The sequence below is a fragment of the Neolamprologus multifasciatus genome, chromosome 16 (genome assembly GCF_963576455.1).
Source record: "Neolamprologus multifasciatus chromosome 16, fNeoMul1.2, whole genome shotgun sequence".
Classification (NCBI taxonomy): Eukaryota; Metazoa; Chordata; class Actinopteri; order Cichliformes; family Cichlidae; genus Neolamprologus; species Neolamprologus multifasciatus.
Window position 1 is genome coordinate 31,487,037 of NC_140454.1, and position 22,089 is coordinate 31,509,125.

Here is a 22,089-nt window from a genome sequence, read left to right on the forward strand (position 1 = left end):
CTGGGATAATAAGCTGGCCAAAGGAGCAGATAGAAGCCACTGACATAAAGACAAGGAAGCTCCTGACCATGCATGGAGGATTTCACCCCAAGTGCAGCATGTAAGCTGGACTTGGGACTGTAAGTATGTCTGTAAGCTAAGCGGAAGGAAGTAGGCTGGGGACTGGTGAGTGTCAGCACCACGGTCCAAGATGAGACAAGGAACATCCACGAAGACATCAAGCGTGCTCAGTGAATACCTCAGGCAGCAGAAACCCAAGAAAGAGGAGGAAGACGAGGAACCATCATGGAAGGACAGGCCCCTGCACGGTATGTACCACCGGCAGATAGAGGAGGTGGCTGATATCCAGAAATCCTACCAGTGGCTGGACAAAGCTGGACTGAAAGATAGCACAGAGGCACTAATCATGGCAGCACAGGAACAAGCTCTGAGTACAAGATCCATAGAGGCTGGGGTCTATCACACCAGGCAAGACCACAGGTGCAGGCTGTGTAAAGATGCCCCAGAGACAATCCAGCACATAACAGCAGGGTGCAAGATGCTAGCAGGCAAGGCATACATGGAACGCCATAACCAAGTGGCCGGCATAGTGTACAGGAACATCTGTGCCGAGTATAACCTGGAAGTCCAGAGATAAAAATGGGAGACGCCCCCAAGGGTGATGGAGAATGACCGAGCTAAGATCCTGTGGGACTTCCAGATACAGACGGACAAAATGGTGGTGGCTAACCAACCGGACATAGTGGTAGTAGACAAACAGAAGAAGACGGCCGTAGTGATCGATGTAGCGGTTCCGAATGACAGCAATATCAGGAAGAAGGAACACGAGAAGCTGGAGAAATACCAAGGGCTCAGAGAAGAGCTCGAGAGGATGTGGAGGGTGAAGGTAACGGTGGTCCCCGTGGTAATCGGAGCACTAGGTGCAGTGATCCCCAAGCTAGGCGAGTGGCTCCAGCAGATCCCGGGAATAATATCAGAGATCTCTGATGGAACAGCTAAGATACTGTGCAGGACCGCCAAGCTCCGAGGCCTCTGGTAGAGGACCTGAGCTTGAAGGATAGACCACCCTCAAGGGCGAGCGGGAAATATACCTATTATGGTGGTACCTATTTAGCTTTTTACTCGATAAAAATCATGATTAGGAGCGTGTTGTTTAGCCGGCTAGCTGATCCTCTGTTCAAACTGCCGTTTGCTACTACACTTTTCTCCAATGTCTTGATTAAAATAAAACAAAAATCATAGGTCACTGAAACAAATACATTTTGCTGGCTCTTACATACCTCACCTGAGGTATGTTAGGCAAAATAACTTTAATACTGTACCTTGTTTAGCCATTGAACATTCTCTACATCAGTGTATTGCACCTTTTGGGAAAAAACAAAACATAAAGTTAGAGATACAAGTGGGTCTGGAATCAAATTTTCAATTAATACTGTCTGTACAACACAGTGAGTATGCAGAATGATGTTGAAAATGTATTGGTGTCATTAAATCTTAATAACAGATCATAAAAACTTTAAAATAGAATGAAAAAATTAGATGATTCTAAGAGTGGTGGAAACAACTCAAAGAAATAACCCCGATAGTTCTCATTCAACAACATTTAGGGTATTTTTTAATAAAATGGATATGGAGGATAAGCATGGTATAATTTATTTTAAGTCTTACAAAAAGTTACATACAACTCAACGTACATTTATTAAGACTTCTGTATTTAAATTGCATTGTACATGAAGTCAAACTTGTAATTTAGATTTAAATCCATGAAGTCTGTCATTATCAGCAGAAGCATCTTCTCTTTCTCCTGTACATTTTGAAATCCTGTGACATAAGAAGAAGCTTATCTTATTTTCTATCACCTCTCCTTTTTTCCCACAAGTCAGTTAAATACATTTGGTACCAGGTTGTTGAAATGCTTTAAAGCAAAGCAGCATACACAGATCGCCCCAATAAAAATGCCCATCAACTGTCTCATTTTGTACACATATTAATTCATTACATACCCAGGACGCCATTTGTAAAGCACTTTTCAGCTTGGTGTTGACCACTTCTATTTCACTGTCCGTTAACTCAATAGCTGATCCAATTCAGGCGTCCTTCCACTGGCCATTTCTCTTCCAGTAAGTGAGCACAAACATGTCTGTGAAGGTTCTCAGTCATCCAGGTCATCATAGTCAAAGGAGCTTGCAAAGAAAAGCGTCTGGACTTCTTTAAGTTGCTTGAAGACGTTTCACCTCTCATCCGAGAAGCTTCTTCAGTTCTAAGGTCAAATGGTGGAGAGTCCCAGATATAAACCTAGTGGGAGTATCCCCCCACGGAGGGACAAAAGGACCCCCTGATGATCCTCTAATCACCTGAGCCAAGGTGTGGAACTGGGTGTGGGTCCCAGCTCAGCTGTCTATCTGCATCTTAAGGATAAAGGACACTCTTTCGAGGATGCCAATGTTCACATTTTGGACAGAGAGGACAGATGGTTTGAAAGAGGAGTGAAAGAAGCCATCTATGTCCACTGTGAGCAACCATCTTTGAACAGAGGCGGTGGTTTACGACACCAACTCTCTGCCAGCTATAATCCAGTTTTGAGATCCCTTCCCAGACGCCTTAACGCCCACTCACATCCTGGGCCATCTGACCTCAGGAATTCGCATGATACGGTGGGGCCAGGTTTCACAATGAGCTCACCTGAAACTCTGGCTGATTGGGACCCACACCCAGTTCCACACCTTGACTCAGGCGATTAGAGGATCATCAGGGGGTCCTTTTGTCCCTCTGTGGGGGGACACTCCCACTAGGTTTATATCTGGGACTCTCCACCATTTCAATTCAATTCAATTCAATTAAATTTTATTTATATAGCGCCAAATCACAACAAATGTCGCCTCAAGGCGCTTCATAGATACAGAGAAAAGCCCAACAATCATATGACCCCCTATGAGCAAGCACTTTGGCGACAGTGGGAAGGAAAAACTCCCTTTTAACAGGAAGAAACCTCCGGCAGAACCAGGCTCAGGGAGCCTGAGAAGACCTTAGAACTGAAGAAGCTTCTCGGATGAGAGGTGAAACGTCTTCAAGCAACTTAAAGAAGTCCAGACGCTTTTCTTTGCAAGCTCCTTTGACTGAGCACAAACATGCACAGCAGTACCCAGCTGATACCGAGGCCCAGATAACCTGTCAGGTACACCGGGTAGAAGATGAGCATGGCTCTTCCGCAGTAAATCAGTAAATCAATTAATATTTGAGTGATAGCTGAGGAGCTGAACATTTTCACGCGGATCAATGGACTCTCCCTGGACCTTGCTCCTTGTGCTGGGTTGCTTGGAGGCAACTGTCCGGTGGATGCCATCGGGTCGTACTCCCCGTGAGGACCAGTTGCCAAACGTTCAGCAAACCTATTTTGGATCAATGCCTGAACAAATGAGTTTTCCTGTGTCTTACTTTGATTTAAAGAGTAGACAAACCAGTCTACTGCACTCGCTCAGCCACCATCGTAATCCCAAACCTTCCGTGTTGAAACTTCTTGAGTGCAGGTAGGCGTACTTGGGGAGGGGAATGTGGAGAATGTGTTCAGCTTTTAAAAAAAAAAAGAATTGCACTGTAAACATAATTTTGAACAACAACATCATGTGTGACTTTTATAGATGCAATTTAATTTAATAAAAGTTTACATTTTCACATGGTGTGTATCCTGTTGTGCAATTCAGGAGAATCACATACAAAGTTGTATCTGCTCTGATGGAGTCTGTCGATGGAGGCAGAGCGAAAATCAGAGTCTCACTTGAGTAAAGCTCAGTGAATAAGAGCTGTAAATCAGAGTCTTATTTGAACTTTTATTACATTATCGAATCGAGTAGCTGAATACCATTTCAAGACCTTTGCACTATGTTAAATTAAAAAAAAAAAAAAAACTCAACTCAAATGCCACCCAACTCCCCCAGCTCACTTACAAAGAACCATCAGAGGATATGCTCTGATGGTTACTGTGAACACCTGTCTACCAGTATTACTGAAACCACTGAGCTCATATACTGTACAGCACTGCCAAAGCAATCCCAGACTGATAAAATCAAAAAAGCATCTAGAGGAAGGTCCTAATAGAGAAGAAAGTTGGAAGCTGAACTCAGGGAAGCCAGGAAGGATTTTATAGTTGGTTAACTGAAATGCAGCAGGATGTGACCTGGATGAAAAAGGTACAAAGAGATATCGGTAACTGAGACTCTAGAAACTGCCAAACAAAGGCTCACAGATCTGGCCCCAAGGCTGAAGAGATACAGCAGAAAAGCAGAGGCCAAGTTCTTCATCTGGGAGAAAATGCCTGACACAACAGCAACAAGTGGCTCATGGGCCCAAGAGCAGCAACCTCCCAGAGCAAGAGCCAGTCAGCATCACAAAGGCAGATTTCCAACAACTCCAGAATGAAAAGCTGTAGGATTTCTTTTCACCCAATGCCTCCCTCTGGAGGTTTTATATGATACTGCATAAAAATTAATAAATGCAGTAAATATCTTTCAGTCAGAAATGATACTTAGAGACTTAGAGCTTTTTATTGTCATTGTGCAGTTTCTTGCACAGTGAAATTGGGTAGATGGACCACAAAGGTGCAAAAGTAAGAAGAGAAAACAATATACAACAAGGGGGAAAAATAATAATAAAAAGCAATGTTTACATATATGTGAGTGAAACTATATACATGGTGTATGCGTAAGAAACATTGAAAAGGAAACATTGTGGGTCTGCATACAAGGGCAATTATAAAATATAATAAATAAATAAGGGTGGAGGGGCTATGGTCATTTAGGGTGGATGGTAATTCTACTGAGACCAAAGTACTGCACAAGACCGGAAAATATTGCACATACCAAAGATACTGCACATGAGCCCAACAAATATTGCACAGAACATGGAAAGATTGAGATATTGCACATGGATGATCAATAGCAGGGTCAGAGTGGATGTGTTGGACAAGTCTATAAGAGTTCTGACAGCCATCGGGAAGAAGGTGTTCTTTAGTCTGTTGTTTTTGCACCTGATGGATCTGAACCTTTTTCCAGAAGGCGGGATGTTGAAGAGGTGGTGGTTAGGATGGAGCTGGTCCTGTATACTTGCCCTGGCTCTGGAGAGACATCTTAAGCTGGCAATTAAGTCCAGGGAGGGGAGTGGACCACCGATAACCTTCTCTGCATACAAACCTTAATGTCCTTTCAAATAATTTTTCAAGCACTTATATATCAAAGCTTGCATATCATGAATAATATGAAAGAGCTGTGCACAATAGTGTTGAATTCAATTCAATTTTATTTATATAGCGCCAAATCACAACAAAAGTCGCCTCAAGGCGCTGTTGGAGTGATTGTTTTTAAAGGCACTTCAGTTTCCCTCAGTTTTGGCCTGCTGAGTCATTGTTCAGGTATTGTTCAACACAAATTGATATGTGAATTGACAGCGATGATTAAAACCTCGTGCAAGATGGTTTAGAAGGGGCATGCTGTATCAGAAGAAACAGACAGCTGTAGTATTTTGAACGTACCTGTGTTAACCCTGGTTTAACACTTACTTACATGTGTTAAACTATCTGTAAAGGTTCATAGTTATCATAAACTCTTTAGAGAAACTCAGCGCCGTTGCTAGGTAACCAATTAACTCGCCCTAAAGCCTGTGAACAATAGGACCCACGCGCATGTACGCTTCAACTGCTTTTTCTCTTCGGTGTTATGTTATGTTATGTTTAACTAAACAGGATCACAAATCACCTAAACAGGAACGCCTGTTTAGATTAGCAAGCCGACTCTGTATATGTGATGGCACTGCCCCCTAGCGACTCTTTCCTAGAATACACTCAGCCTTGAAAAGTAGTACTGTACTCTATCACTCATAAGAGCATATGGAAATTGCAAACAGTGCGAGGAATATAATAAGCAATAAAATAGCAATACAGTGGTCCCTCGCTATAACGCGGTTCACAATTTTGCACGTTCTTTTTTTTCTTTACTGGAAAAACTAACTACAAAACACTGTATGATACTTGGAACCTGGAAACATGGAGGGACACAATCAGACAAACCAACAACAGATAAAGGAAGACAGAGGGCAAAATACACAAGAGGGTAATGAGGGAAACAGGAACACAGCTGGGACTAATCACACACATGAGACAGGGAGAAAGTGAAACAGAATAGACGAACGCAGGACTGTCAAAGTAAAACAAGAAAATTCACGAACATGGAAACGACCAGGCATAACACAAGGAATTCAGGGAGGCACAGTAACAAAATCTAAAGCCTAGAAATCACAAAATACAAAAGCTAACTTAGGGAGCTACAAATACAAAAGACTAAGCCACGAGAACCACAAAATAGAGAATATTCACCAGACCCAAGATCATGACACTTACAATCTTTATTTTTGGATATGCATATTATCTACCATCACACAAAATTTGAAAAGGATATCTTGGAAAGCTCTGGACGCTCGACTGCTAATAAACAGACTAACAAACGTGACTGATTACATACTCCCTGCGTTCAGGGCGGAGAATAGGGACTCTATACCCCCAAGCTGGTCATCTGGGAAGCTGCCTGAAGAGATTTATTCTTTTCACAATCACACTCTCACACTGAAATGATGTCAAATCAACCATGTATTTGTTTGAGGAGATTTATTTGGCATAAATATAAATTGAAAATGAATGTCCCTTTTAGCTACAGCTCAAAAACAACAACTGGGAACAGCTTCCCTGCTCAATAATTAATGTAAAACAGAAAAACATCAAACTATTAGCCAAGACAAAGTCTTTATCCACTATAGATCTCTGGTAGTCTGAAGACAGTTCTACTAAAAATATTCTGCCACCTGTTGTAACAAATTTACCAACTACAATTCAGATTTTTTTTAAATAATACATAAATACAAAATAAAAACCCTTTCTTTAAAGTGTTTATGTCAAACCTCTGATTAACTACTTAGCTCAGAACTGTAGTCCTTCATAAAGAGAATGACGGCGTACTGAGATGTTATTTTGAATAATCTGAGAGGATTAGCTTTAAAAGGAATGACATCCTATTGAGTCAGTAACTGAGGCCAACGAACTTGGCTTGTGCCCTTCTTGGATGCAGTTTTACTTCCAATGAGCTGCAGAACAGCTCAGCTGCCTCGATGTAAAATCTGCTTAGTGGGACTTCGTGCATTTCAGTGTTATCAAAGTGTGTAATCCTTCCTCACCATGCACTCACTCATCTACATTGCTGTAACAAACATTTGGCTTTTACCTGATTTCCCCCAATATATATACATAAAAACTGTCAATAAATCTATTTACAATATAACACTAAATATGAACTTTGGTTCAGATGAAATAACCAAAATATAGAAAAAAAAGCACACACACACACACACACACACACACACAAATAAATCTTGGTTTGCTGTGTTTCGGATGAGTAAGGAGTATGAACGTCTGTCATTTTCTCTGCAGCGGTTGCAGCAGCAGCTTTTCAAGCTGAAGTTTCTCTCAGTTGTACATGCTACACTCACTTCTTCAGCCCGGGTAGAGTGAGCTCATACCTTCAGAGAAAAGAAATATCGGACGTTTATGTGATTATAAAAGTAAGTATAAAATAAAAATTAGCAAAGGTTATCCTCTATTGTTTTAATTCCCTTCTGCCATCAGGCAGATAGGCTCTATGCCCTCCACAATTACACTCATCTGGGAAATTGTACAAAAACTGTTTATGCTACATTGCTATAAAACTTCCATAACGGCAGCAATAGTCCAGGAAGTTATAGAAAAAAAAGAAACAGGAAAAAAGTGCCCCACAGCAAAGGGGCAATCAGAGCGACACATCAGGAATTACTAACATTTTGTTTGTAGCTAGTGTCACATAAACCATGCAAAAAGAAAAGTGTCCCCTTACCACGCTGTGATGCTTTTGACTAGATCTATTTCTGATAGATCTATTATTACCTGTGGACAGAAGCAAAAGTGCCATTAATTATCTGGAACAGGCTGCAAAAGAGTGACAGCCAAAGTCAGTTTGACGTGAAAGGGATCAATAAAAAAGAAAACTGTCATGAGCCCGTTTGGAAAATGAAAGGTTGCATATTTGTCTGACAAATCACCGTGCACCAAGCAGTTTCACTACCAACCTTTTACCCCACAGCTGTAAAAGGCTTCCTGGGGTCTTGTCGTCAGACAGACACCAGTGGCGATGTAGGAATTTCAAGTTGATACTGCATCTCCTCAAAATCTTGTATGAGTTAGTGACCTCAACCTCAATGTGCATTTCAAAAGTAACGTTTTTTGAGAATCTTGTTAATGTGATAACTCAAGAAGGAAGTTACCAAGGACTTTCAAATTTATACCATAGGTTCATCTACTAGGTGGCCAAGAGTGGCAGTGGACAGCTGCAAGTAGTTTTAAAGCTTAGGTCAGGAACAAAAATATAGAAAGGGAAGTAAGTTTCACACAAAGAAATGAACAGTCTCAAATTTGTTTTATGGTAGTTTCATTTTAAAGACATAATATTTATCAAAAATCCAGAAAAAAAAAATCATAAAAGTTAAACTAATTTGATTGACTAAAACCAAGCCAGAATTCTGGCTCCTACCAATTGACTGTGATTACAGTCAATCAATCAAGATACTACTGATCTCAATTCATTATATTTATAAAGCACACCTGTCTACAGGATCAGTTTCCTCCATGTTTACAAGGACAGAAATAATGAGTATGACCCAAAGAAAGTCAAGCACGGAGCTGGAAACGTAATACTTTGAGACTTTTTTCCCTTGTTGTTGCCAAGGGTACAGGACGATTTCAGCACATTAAGGGGTCAATGAACAAGGCCATAAAAGAACCTCCTTCCTTCAGACAGAACACTGAAGGTGGGTCGTGGATAGGTCTTCCAACATGACAGTGACCCAAAACATACCACCAACATGTAAATCATTTATCACTTTGATGTAATGCTTTGTTTTCTGGACTTTCGGTTCATATTCTGTGTTTCTGCATCAATATTGGAGTGTGTTCATTTCCTTCTAAGTTAGCAAAATTACAAATTCAGCAGGGGATCTAATGCTTCCCCCCCCTCATTGTACATAGTTACATATTTTATTATTTATATTTTCAGGGAATCACTACCAAATAAGTAGCTCATCTGATCTATAAGCATAATTACCCACCGAGCCAATGTCCTTTCTCTCTCTGGAAACGAACATCTTGTTATTTTTCACAGACACATCCAACTTCCTAGTTTGTGCTTGCTCGAGCAAGACGTCAAACTCAACCCTGTGATGAAAGCAGGTTGGGACAAAAAGGAAACCATGTCAATGGCTGAGCTTTAAAGATACACAATCTGCACACTATAAATTGTCAATTCTTCCTGTTTGAAAAAATTAGTACACGATGGTTAATGAATCAGATAAGCGTACTTTTCATTGAAGACAGGATTAGTTGTCCTCTTCTTGACATGCGTCTTCTTACGATGCTTCCAGGTTTGGTCGGGGAGGAGATACAGGCGGACGTAAGAGTCTGTGCCATTCTCGCTGCAGGGGAATAGGTTCCTGTGTGGTAGAGGCCAAGGTATTTAAGTTTTGAATATTTAATTACATTTTTTACTAATTAAATACTATTGAGGACAGATTTTTGGGACATACCTGCACCTGTTAACAATGACAACAAGCTTATGTCTCAGGGTTGCGTAGCGTATAACCAGCTCAATCCCTCCAAACGAACCCTGATGATTCCTAATGGCCCTAAAGAGAAACAAATATGCAAAGGTCACTTTTATTTCTACTCTTTCAAAAATGCAGCAACTGCCTCAGTTCACCACATTTCTAGAAAGGTTAGACGTCGACATTAGCAGAACATGCAGAGAACAAAGTCTCACTCGGGATAGGTGGCTCCATCTGACAGGTCGAATCGTGATGAAGCAATGGAGTTCTCCGACAGCAGGCTGTGAGAGTCGAACCGACGCAAGTTTGCTGATGAAGATGATTCCTTCCCGTTTTCTGGCGCCTGGAAGGAGCCACGGCGTTGACCTAAATAACCTTCGTTTGGTGAAGATGGCACTTGTTTCGGAGTAGAGACAACAGGAATTTCCTTGGAGGAAACTGCGTTAGAAGAGGATGGAGCGTTGGAGGGATTGGAGACTGAGGTATTCCCTGCTTGTTTGGTCTGTTGCTGTTTGACTTCTGAAGGAGGATTGACGATAGGCTTAGGTGGAGGCTCTTCCAATTTAAGAATCTGTGTGAGTTGAAGACATGAGCAATGCTACTGTGGCTAAAACTATCACTTATCACAGAGGTGAAAAACACAATGGGGAAACCAACAGAGATCATTTGCTTTGTGTGTATGTATGCATGCCCACCCTCAGAGTGGCCTTCAGTTTGATCTGGCTGGTTGCTCCAGAGCGCTCCAGCAGGAAGCGCTGGTCTAGAGTCAGGTTGGAGGTGTTGAGGAGGCGACTGAGGGGCAAGTTGAGAACACCGAGTGGATTCTTCTTCTCGGGCTCTTTGACCTGAACCACATGAACAAAGAAAATATGAAAAATACAAATTACATTAACCTCATGAGGAGATCTGACAGATTGAAAGAATCTAGTTTCAGAATATGCTTTAGAATCATAAAGTAGTTGTGGAAAAATAATGATTGAAGAGTGTGGTAAATACAATTAGAAACCTTTACTTCTTTAATGTTAAAAAATGTAAAAAAAAAATAAAATAAAAAAAATTTGAGAATAGTTTTGTTGCTTTTTTTGCCAGAGAGAGAAAACAAACCTGAATAGAGAGCTGCTGCGCTTTGACGTTACGCACAAAGAAGGTGAAGCCCTCCTCCCACACCGGGTCTTTGGAAGCATACACAACCTGGGAAACAGTGAATCGAGTAGTTTAAAAAAAAAAAAATTTTAAGAGTGGGGTGGCTGTAGCTCAGGTGGTAGAGCAGGTCATCTACTGATCGGAAGGTTGGTGGTTCGATTCCTGGCTTCCCCTAGTCTGCATGCCAAATATCCTTGGGCAAGATACTAACCCCAAATTGCTCTCCGATGCATCCATCGGAGTATGAATGTGTGTGAATGTTATCTAGAAAGCACCTAGAGAAATGTGCTTGTGTGAATGGGTGAATGCACAAGTTGTGTAAAGCGCTTTGAGTGCTCAGAAGAGTAGAAAAGCGCTATATAAGAACCAGTCCATTTACCATAAGACAGTTACTGTGCTACGTGTTTGCAATGGAAATATTTTTTAAAACAGACCTTATATATATATATATTACTGATCAAAGATCAAAGTGCTTCTAGAATAAAAATAAAAATTTTAGGCCACTTTAGAGAAAATAATGCTTAGAGTTGCTGGGGGCTTTAGTTTTTTTCCCAATGCTAAGTCAGTCGTAAAACTAAAAGTTCTGATTTAACTAGAAATGACTAAAATGTGTTTTAACACCTGAACTTTGGCCAAAAAAAAAGAAGAAAAAAAGCCCAAATGTTGTAGTACTTCATTCAGGTTTAATTATGTTGGGCTTAAAGTGAATTTATTAAATGCCTTCTTACACAACTAATATTTTCTTTTAAAATATGCTGTTGACAGTACTGTGACTCGTAGGATCTGGAGCAGTGAAATACAGATAATCTCTGTTCTTCTTCTCACGGAAATAACAAATAAGTTGTTTTTTTTCCTTTCTTATTTTCTTTTCTTTCTTTTCTAAGTTTGGTTGTTGAGACATCCACAGACAGACACGTTTCTGTCATAAGTGGGATTTGTGTGTGTGTGTGTGTCAGAATTTAGTTGAAATATACCTGCTATGCTTTCTAACATATTTCATAATAAAGCTCCTCAATGTAGACCATTCTCTGGTTTAAAAAAATAATCTGCTACATTATGAACAAAGGGGAAATATTATCACACAAAGTGTTCACAAACATAACTATGTATATAAACAAAATTGTAAAGTGGATAAACGGTAGCAAATCAGCAAGTCTAACCATCTGGATTCATCACATATGAACAAGAATATAAAGAACAGAAACGTTTAAAGGGGAAAATGATGTATCAGCATGTTTAAGTGAGAGCAATACCTTGCTTTTCTTAACATCCTTGTCAATGGAAAATTCAACAAAGGAGTTGGGGCAGGCGACTCTCTTTGTGAGCTGAAAATAAAGCAAATCAGTGAGACAGAGAGAGTATCAGTTTTCTAATTACTGACTTCTACGTCAACACTAATACCAGAATGACCAACGTGCAGTTGTAAACCTCTAATAACAGTTAAGTTGCAGTTTTATATCCAGTCCAACATCTTTTCGTGTGAAATTTTGTCATAATTACAGTATGAACTTGAAAAGAAAAGCGTCTGGACTTCTTTATGTGTTCATAATGTGAAATGTCTACAAGCAACCTAAAGAAGTCCAGACGCTTTTCTTTCCAAGCTCCTTAGACCACGATGACCTGGATGACTGAGAACCTTCACAGACATACGGTATGAATTCTTCAGCTGTGGCCAAACCTGTGCTTGTGAGCTTAAGTCAGTGTTTACCTTTGATTTCATCCTTTTTACAGATTTATTTACACATGCCATCCATTTGCAAAACCACAGTGAACAAAAAATGTCTATAAAGGAGCATATATATATATATTAAGAATAACTAAGTAATTGTGTAAACTGTGAAAAAAGAGAACAAAAAACAGAAAAGATCCTGCCCCAAGTGGACTTTAAGTATCTCAGGGTCTTGTTCCCGAGTGATGGGAGTAGGGAGCGGGAGATCGACAGGCGGATTGGTGTTGCGGCTGCAGTGATGCGGACGCTGTTGTGGTGAAGAGAGAGCTGTCTGTAAAAGCAAAGCTCTCAATTTACCGGTCGATCTATGTCCCTGAGGCTGTGGGTAGTGACAGATTGCAGATACAAGCAGCAGAAATGAGCTTCCTACGAAGGGTGGCTGGCCTCTCCCTTAGAGATAGGGTGAGACCTTCAGCCATCTGGGAGGGGCTCAGAGTAGAGTAGCTGCTCCTCCACCTCGAAAGGAGCCAGTTGAGGTGGTTTGGGCATCTGACAAGGATGCCTCCCAGAGAGGGAGGTCTGGGCTTCTCTACTTAGGCTGCTGTCCCCGCGACCCCCCGTATAAGCGGAAGAAGATGGATGGATTGATGATGAAAAACAAAACAAAAAATCCACATAAGATCTAGATAATAATAGCTACAAGGTGAAGATCACCTTCTCAACTGTATTTAACATGATTCAGCGGTTTCTACTGAGACAGAAGCCACAGGAAATCTCACTAAACACGTCGTTTATCTCATGGATCACTGCATACCTGACAGGCAGGCTGCAGTATGTGACACTCGGCGGCAGTCTGCCTTCTGTCATTGAAATTCTTTGTGGGTTCTACAAACGTTGGGTGTTTGTCAACAAGCAGACTGGAATCTTATGAATTCAACCCAGTATTAAATGCAAACACACCACAGAAACCGGGACGTGTGGGAAAAAGAAGTGTAAGCTGAGATTCATTAGAGGCACGGACACACACACACACACACACACACACACTACAATGGCCAACCCTCATTTTTTGCATTTCAGGATAATGAAACCTTAACTTAAGACACTCAGTGTTCTCTCACACTTTACTTTTCACACACTTCTGACTGCTTTTTCATCCTATGACCAGCAGAGGACAGTCAGAGGCAATGAAATTATGCCACCTTGCACGAAGTGGAAGCTTAAAAGCTCTGAGTAAAAACGTTTTCTTAAATAATTCCCACAGTTTCCTATAAATGCCCAAAATATCAGATGGATGGGATTCATATTTATTCATAAAGTCTAAGAAAAATGTGAATATTGTTACCTTAGAAACATCATTCTGCAACTAGTTTAAAAATGTAGTAGTTTAATGACCACGTTTTTCTCAGCACAGTCCTGATGAGTTGTGCGAGTGTGAGAAAGCCTCAGGTGATATGGAAACCAGCTGACAATAACACACCCATACAAATTGACAGGCATGCACCAGACAAACTGGAAGGACCAGCTTTCACAGACACAACCACACCTAGAACTACAAGAGAAAGCTAATCTGAATGAGACATCAAGATACGAAAGCGCTGTCAACTGCACAGTGTTAAAATGAAACAGAAGCCGAGAGTTTTATTGGACAGTCAAAGAAAACAACCATCTGCGTATGTGAACGACAGACTTTGAGGCAAACATCTTCTCGATTTATCATTGAGAAGGAAAAAAATTATGTGATGTGTTTTGTTTTTTTTTGAACAAGCAAAATGAAATGTAGAAAATGCAGAAATGACGCCAATTTTATTAACTGGCATCAGTTATGCAACGACACTCGTCTTACCCGTTCTTCTTTGGCGTTCTTCCCATGTTTATGACGGTCTGCAGCCTCACGGCCATCTTTCTATACAGAAGTGGAAGAATATAGCTGAGCACACTTGAATCAATGCCTTACAACAACAGCAATATTTCCCATTAGAACAGGGTTGGGCAATTCCAGGCCTCGAGGGTCGGTGTCCTGCAGGTTTTAGATCTCACCTTGGGTCAACACACCTGAATCACATGATTAGTTTGTTACCAGGCCTCTGGAGAACTTCAGGACATGTTGAGGAGCTAATTTAGTCATTTAAATCAGCTGTGTTGGTTCAAGGACACATCTAAAACCTGCAGGGACACCAGCCCTCGAGGCCTGGAGTTGCCCAACCCCTGCATTAGAAGATACTTACTGGTAGATCAGTGGCATTGTCCAGATACACTGCAAGCATAGCACAGGCAAGGTTGTCGGTGGACTGGAAGAAAGTGTTGGAGAGGGAAAAATAATGGGATTTATGGAGCAGCTGAGCGCATCCCGCCGCAGCTTTTAGTTCAAAGTAAAATGTATGAACGCGGATGTTAGCGAGACTGAAGAAACACTGGGCTGCTGTACCTCCTTCATCAGGCTGGTGTCAGTCTGAAGGGAAAACCACTGGAGCTTAAGATGAACTTCACCGTGCTGTATATCCTCCAGAGCAAACCACTGGGAGAATAAGGGGATGTTTCAAAAGCTTTAATGTAAATACAAAACTATAGAAAATAGTAACACATACAAGAGCATTTGATAAGACATGTTGTGTTATAGAGATTACTGAGCATATTCAGGATAAAAGAGCTCACCTGATCCATTTGTTTTCCCCTCTTCACTTCTCCCAAATCGAGGTTATATCTAAAGCAGATGTGAAATAAAAACATAACGTCAATAATGCGTCAGAACTGCATGTTTATATCACCTTCATAGCTACAAATCCACTGATGTAAATGACTCTGGGAAGGACTAATACAAGATGATTGATGCTATCCACAGATTCTGTCCAATACGATTTTCTGACCATAAAAAAGACCCCAACAGTTTCAAACTGTTGCCTGGTTCTTAAAATGCACTGAGGCAGACGTGGCTCTGCACCAGGACTCAGACCAGCATGATGAGGTAAGTAGAAATACTGGAGTCTATCAGTGCTACCCTTCTGCCTATAACTAGATGCACCTTTCTATTTTAAACTCCTAGGTGACTTTCTCCTTGAGCTATTGCGGTCACAAAATTTTCAGAAAACTTGACCTCTGACCTTGACCTTGAGGTCAGGGTTACTGAGATTCAAACTCATCTATGACTTGTAGCGCATACAGCTATGGTATCAATTTAAAGCTCCTACGTCACCTCGTTTTCTGGTCATCACATTTACAAACTCAAGTGTCCCCTTTGCCCGCCTGGCGGGATGACAACAACAACCTATCAGCCTTTTACAGCAGAGGGCTAAGAACCAAAGAAATCAGAGGTAACACAAAATGGCACAAGTATGCTAAATACCTTCCAAGAAAATCATCTTTGTCTGTGTCCTCATCATAGAGCTCTAATTCCAGCTCTTGGCCCGGCGCTTCATGGACAACAAACTGCATAAAAAAAACAAAGATATCTCAAAATGTCTTTCAAGTTTAATGAGTCTGATTTCTCATAATATTATGGGTAAGGTTTTTAGTAGATTACTTATAGATAATGGGATACTAGATACTAATAAATTGTAGCCTTCAAATAATGAGTTATTTGTTTTTTACAAGCAAAAACAAGCATCTCTGTCTTTAATAGCATGATGCAAACGAGATTACAGTGTAAGAAAAACGTCTGTGTTAGGATGATCGCATCAAATCTGCACAGGCCATCTGCTCAACCATCTCCGAGTTACGTACAAATTTTACAAATTTGAACATATACAATGATTCTTGAAAGATTTTAGCTTTGCATATCATATGGCAAAGCTAAAATTGCATATGGCGATCGTGGCTCAAGAGTTGGGAGTTCGCCTTGTAATGGGAAGTTTGCCGGTTCGAGCCCCGGACAGTCTTGGTCGTTGTGTCCTTGGGCAAGACACTTCACCCATTGCCTACTGGTGGTGGTCAGAGGGCCCGGTGGCGCCAGTGTCCAGCAGCCTCGCCTCTGTCAGTGCACCCCAGGGCGGCTGTGGCTACAATGTAGCTGCCATCACCAGTGTGTGAATGTGTGTGTGAATGGGTGGATGACAGGTTGTGTAAAGTGCTTTGGGGTCCTTAGGGACTAGAAAAGCGCTATACAAATACAGGCCATTTACCATCAGATACTTTTCAATATATATTTTTGGGTAAATGGTCTGTTGAGCCACTTTCAAGCCTTTTTGTGTACAATCTGAAACAAAGACTGTTAAAGATAAAAGCCTAAAATGTTATCTTGTCTGTCCTGCGTAGGTGTGGCAGAGGAGGTGCGTGCTGTGACTGACGACTGTCGCTCTCTATATAAATCTGGGGATGGTGGAGATGGTGGGGATGTAAGTGTGCAGTGGAGCAGCTGAGGAAGGAGCTGCCTCCTGATGCAAGCGTGCCTTCATATATAATAAAACATCAGCACAGCAAAGACCTTTGTGTGCGTCGGGTCCACAAACTGAAGAGAAAATACTTTTGATACATATCTGCAGTTAAAAAATGTTTTAAAATCAATTTTGAAAAAAATACTGTTCAAATTGATTTGATGTGTGAAGCAAAACTTTCACAGCTTTCATCATATAAGTTCAAAATGGTTTAGGCAGATCAGAGACGGTTGTGCAGAAATTGTTCTAAAAACTAGCTGATTTGACCTGAAATCAGGTTTGTCTGGGAATTAAAAGAGGGACAAAAACAGCAGAATCAAATAGTAATCCCATTACTGAAATCAAAGTGAAAAAAGTGACACTGAAGTGTGTTTGTGTTAGCCTACCTCATACACTTCATTCCATTTTGGGTGCAAATTCTCTTTGATGGTCTTGCTTTTAAAATTTCTGTTGCCCACTCTGAGTGTGGCATAGGGGTCTGATTTGCCTTTCACTAAACCCATCATGTATGTATCCTTAGCCACCAGATCTCTTGCCTCCAGCAAGTGGACCCTCACCACCCCCTAGGAAGAAAAAGCACGTGATTCATATTAATGATAGAATCCTTGTATAATTAACAAGTAAAAATAGGTTAAAAGAGCAAGAAGTATACATATACAACGTATGTTGTCTTAAAATTCACTGTGCTTACTCAAAAAATCCAAGTAGCTGCTGGTTATAAGGTGAAGCTAAATGTGTGAATTGGAAATGTGATGGTACATACACGAGGAAGTGGAAACCTCATTTGGTCCATTTTGACCTGGTCTATGAGGGGAATACACATGCGGTTGGGCAACACCATGAGAGAAGCGATGATGTCTATGATAGTGTCCTCTGACAGTGAACTGTAAGGCAAAAGATGGAGTGAGACAAATAAATATCAAAAAGTCTGGATGACCCTAAAGAGACAACAAGAGAATGATTCAATTTAAAAGCAACTCTGGGATTTTCTTACCCAAAAGCAGGGCTGTCCAGAACATTCGTCATGCCAGTCCAGTTTATTTCCAGTGTCTGAAAAAAATCAATTGGAGATCAATTGGAGATTTAAGCAATGTTAATCACATAACGGATTAAAATCTGTGGCCACTTACAGGGCGGCGAATGAAGAAAAAAGTGACTCCTCCCACCAGAGGTGCTTGACCAATAAGAGGCTCTAAAACAACTCTCATCATCCCCTGGAGCTGGAAGATTTAAAGAAAGTTTTAGAAGAAGAGTAAGAATATGACGCAGATGGATAGAGAGAAGACAGAAAAATGAGATGCTCACTTTAAGTCCTTTCACACCAGCTGTGATTGCTGAGTTCACCTGAGCGTCGATGTCCACATCACCAGCATAACTGCAGAGTGAACTGAGCTGGTCAGACATAAATGATAGCAAGAGAAAACATCCTGCAGACTACTTGGAATTTACATTTTAAAAATGTATTTGACCGACCTTAAGTTCATGTCTAGAACCACTTCCCTATGTTCCACTTCATGTGTGTACGCTCTTATTCCAGTGATCTTGAGAGGCTGAAAATAAAGAAGCATTTAAAGAAACTCACTCAGTCACAAAACTCATTGCATATTAAAGTGGACTTGAAGCAGTACAAAAAGGAATGGTGCATAAATCACAGCAACTCACCATGTGTCCAAAATGGATCTTGGTAAAAGTAAATGCTTTGAGTGCAGTATTGCAGGTCCTGACGGACTTCTGGATGTTTTCTCTTAAAAGCTTCTCCATGTAGATCCCAAAGAAGGGCCACGCCTGCTCCAACACCTGAACACATAACAAAAAACACCATGTGGAAACACCTTGATCAAACAGTAAATGGAATCTTACTTACAGTATACTTTTAAATTAGGTGAACTCGAAAAGGCGTATAGTATTAAACTTTTGTTTATCATTTCAAAGTCACAGCCAATTAATACGATTTTTTTAATAGTAATTAAATGAAAGAGCGTCACTCATGCAGCATGCTTTCAGCTCATTTATCAATGAACCCCCCAGAATGCTGATGGGACACATACTTGGTGTCATACCTCATCAAGCTCAGATGAGGTGGAGTAAGTGAACTTCAGTACTATACCTTGTTAAGCCACTGAGCCTTCTCCACATCAGTGAAATTCACCTTTAGGAAAAAATTGATTAAAGTTAGAAGTGGTTTTGTAAACATAATCTCCGTTGAAACTGTCTGCACAACATGCTGATATAAAGAGTGCAGAATAAGTCATGCAAATCTAATTCATTTAAAATGAACTCATCCAACTGCTTTAAAATGAGAATTCGGGTGTGCTGTATTTAAAATATATCTTGCATGAACTGAGACTTTGATTTAATTATCATCAGGGGCTCTGTCATCAGCATCTTTCATGGTCATGGACACACAAAAAGATAAACCTGTAAGACACAAACTACAGCCATCAGTAAACTCTGACCTGGTTTCACAGCCACTGTGCATGCTGAACTCCTGCAACATTAGAAGAAACCTCTTTCATTGTCTGTCCTAACCCCTGTTGCGTGCCATGAGTCACTCTTTTGGGTGAGTGTGGTGCAATAAAAAATGGACCAGCCTGAGTGTGTCTTGTTATGCAAAACAGTGCAAGGGAGAACGATACTATTTCCTACAGTTTTAAACAAATAAATGACATGGTAGCTTTTTCTACGATGACTGGAGAGCTGCTGACCTAAAAGGCTTTGCTGCCAGGCTGCTGAAGTGCTCTAAAGCAAAACAGATGCAGAGCGACAGTTTCTTACTGTACACATATTTACACATAACCTACCCAAGATGCCATTTGTAGGGAACCTTTCAGCTCGGTGTTGATCGTGTGCTTTTCATTGTCCACAAAGTCAATAGCCGATCCGATCCGGGCGTCCTTCCACTGGCGATTTTTCTTCCACCAAGTGAGCACAAACATGCACAGCAGCACCCAGCTAATGCTGAGGCCCAGGTAACCCGTCAGGTATACGGGGTAGAAGACGAACACGGCTCTCCCGCAGTAAATCAGAAACTCCATTAACATGCGATTGACAGCCGAGGAGCTCAGATTCTCAGTGCTCATCGACGGGCTCTCCCCGAGCCCCGCTCCCTGCACCGGGCCGTTGGTACTCCCCGGTCCGGGAGATGCCATTGGGTCGTTGTACGGCTGACGACTCGGGTCGGGAAGTTCAGAAAACCTATGTAGGCGCAGCGCCCGAACAAGCTGCTGTTTTGCGTATTTCGTTTTACAGAGCAGCTAAACCAGTCCGCCGCACTCTCCCTGCAACCATGACAGTCCTACAAACTTCCGCGTTCGAAACTTCCCATGGCAGGTAGACACACCTGCGCCCATGGGTGGGGAATACAGTCAGCTTAATTAAAAAAATAAAAAACTCAAACTCCACCCTAACAATAACTGTGGACCCATATATTCGATTTTTGATTTTTGACTTTACTTGATGGCCACAGCCATTTTCATCCTTTTAGCAAAACCCTCTTCCATCTGTTCTTCCAAATTTGACCTCTGTTCCTTTCACCTACATCTCCACTGAAGTCTGTTCCAATCACCACTTTCTCCCCCTGAAGACACACTGACAACATTTAGCATCAACCCTTTGATTTCCAGCCTGAAACCCATGATTCTGTCTGACAATTAAAAAAAATAAAAATAAAACTCCACCCTAACAATAAACAAGAAAAAAAACAAAAACAAAACATAAGCGTGGCTTTTGCGCACGCGCACACACATAAAGAAAAATCTTTTTCAAATGGCGTGCACTCTTTCACTCTTTGGCGCAGCAGAAATCCAGATATAATAGTGCAGTGACTCACTGTGTGCTGCAGATAGCGCCAGGGTGCAGGCTACACCAGAGACGCTGATTTAAATAAAGCTCTGTGATGGCAACTGTGATTTCCCTCAGTGGTTATCAAACCGCGGGACACTATAACAGCGGACAGGGGCTCATTCTAAGGGCTCATGAGTGACAAGGCCCCTAGAAAACAGCCGAAGAGTCAAACTGTCATTTTTAACGCGCTGCTACCTAACAGTAGGACGACCGTTAAAAGGGAAATCTGGGTTTCAAAAGCGACAGGTAAGAAATTTGCCTCATAGCGAAGTCCACATGAAAGAAACTGCTCGACTTTCCCGGTGTTAGTTAGCTTACTTCATTTCTAACAAAAAATAATGTTTGGCTTGTTTTACCTAACATCAGTGCAGACAGACCATTTGTAAGCTTCTATGTACAAATGATCACTTATCTGACGACCTGCTAGGCCAGGTATACACAGTGTTGGGGAGTAACGGAATACATGTACCGCCGTTACGTATTTAAAATACAAAATATGAGTAACTGTATTCCGTTACAGTTACCGGTTAAAAAGGTGGTATGTAGAATACAGTTACTTTGTTGAAATAAATGGATTACACGGCGGTACTTTCCTGTTTCATATTGTGGCGGGTCAGGCCTGTTTGGGTTTTGTTTGACAGCTACGTTCTGTTGTTCCGGGTGGCAGCGTTACGGTTGCCATGGTTACAGGGTGACGCTCTCTCTCTGCGTGTTTCCTGGGTGAGAGAGCGCCTGTTGTTGTGCTAAGCTAATAGGCAGAACGCTACAGGTATAGCTCTAAAGAATGTAGCATCATAGGCAGTGTAGTCCGTGCTGCAGGGAGAATGGACTGCCATACACGTTATGTGTCTGTGAGCGAGGAGGGAGAGAAAGGAAAAGTACGAGCTGTCATCAAGGAAAAACGGGAGCTGGAAGCATGTAAATATAATAATAACCACTGCAGCCAAGAAGAGTGCCTGACGAGCCCAGTTGTAAGTAAGCTATTAAGACTCGACTGTACACCGTGTTCGTGTTTTCCTCCAAAAACAATAAGTTCTGTTGGAGCAGCCGTTCAACACCTCTCTCTGTCTCTCGCTAGCAAAGTTGACCCAGACAACAAAGTAAAGCTAGTTTGCAGCTACGAGCCCCACACGAACCCGACGTATTTGCCAGAGGTCCCTTTACTACGGTTCGGAGCCGCGGACCTTCAGTAAAAGTAATAAATCACAGCAATAGTACATTCATGTAGTTGTAAACAGCATGATAATATATTAAGTAATCCAAAGTATTCAGAATACATTACTCTCATTGAGTAACGTAACGTAATACGTTACAGAATACATTTTGCGGCATGTATTCTGTATTCTGTAATGGAATACATTTTAAAAGTAACCTTCCCAACACTGGGTATACATTAGA

At 41.3% G+C, this 22,089-nt stretch overlaps 1 protein-coding gene and 1 long non-coding RNA gene across 2 annotated transcripts in view; one reads left to right on the forward strand and one right to left on the reverse strand.

Moving 5' to 3' along the window:
* Positions 1 to 22,089, forward strand: part of LOC146501073 (uncharacterized) — a 404,586-nt gene that overhangs the window by 348,276 nt on the left and 34,221 nt on the right. The gene's annotated exons all lie outside the window — the stretch shown is intronic.
* esyt3 (extended synaptotagmin-like protein 3) lies at positions 5,350 to 20,505 on the reverse strand. The gene is made up of 23 exons (XM_085135197.1): positions 19,650 to 20,505; positions 18,956 to 18,997; positions 18,511 to 18,645; positions 18,322 to 18,398; positions 18,154 to 18,223; positions 17,979 to 18,068; positions 17,843 to 17,898; positions 17,612 to 17,732; positions 17,235 to 17,411; positions 15,822 to 15,904; positions 15,134 to 15,182; positions 14,907 to 14,996; positions 14,707 to 14,769; positions 14,325 to 14,384; positions 12,063 to 12,134; positions 10,771 to 10,857; positions 10,362 to 10,511; positions 9,882 to 10,237; positions 9,649 to 9,747; positions 9,424 to 9,555; positions 9,175 to 9,280; positions 7,908 to 7,957; positions 5,350 to 7,557 (listed from the first exon to the last, which is right to left on the reverse strand). Exons 1-23 carry the CDS (start codon positions 19,995 to 19,997, stop codon positions 7,524 to 7,526), a joined length of 2,547 nt encoding a protein of 848 aa, XP_084991323.1. The 5' UTR covers positions 19,998 to 20,505; the 3' UTR covers positions 5,350 to 7,523.

What these genes read in the sequence shown, in the direction of transcription:
- esyt3 (XM_085135197.1), bottom strand. Translation starts at nt 19,997, where the DNA reads ATGGCATCTCCCGGACCGGGGAGTACCAACGGCCCGGTGCAGGGAGCG. An exon ending in CGCAGCAGCTCTCTATTCAG is followed by an intron (nt 10,512 to 10,770) that starts GTTTGTTTTCTC and finishes CATGTGGTTCAG; the next exon opens with GTCAAAGAGCCCGAGAAGAA. An exon ending in AATCCTGTCTTCAATGAAAA is followed by an intron (nt 9,281 to 9,423) that starts GTACGCTTATCT and finishes CTTTCATCACAG; the next exon opens with GGTTGAGTTTGACGTCTTGC.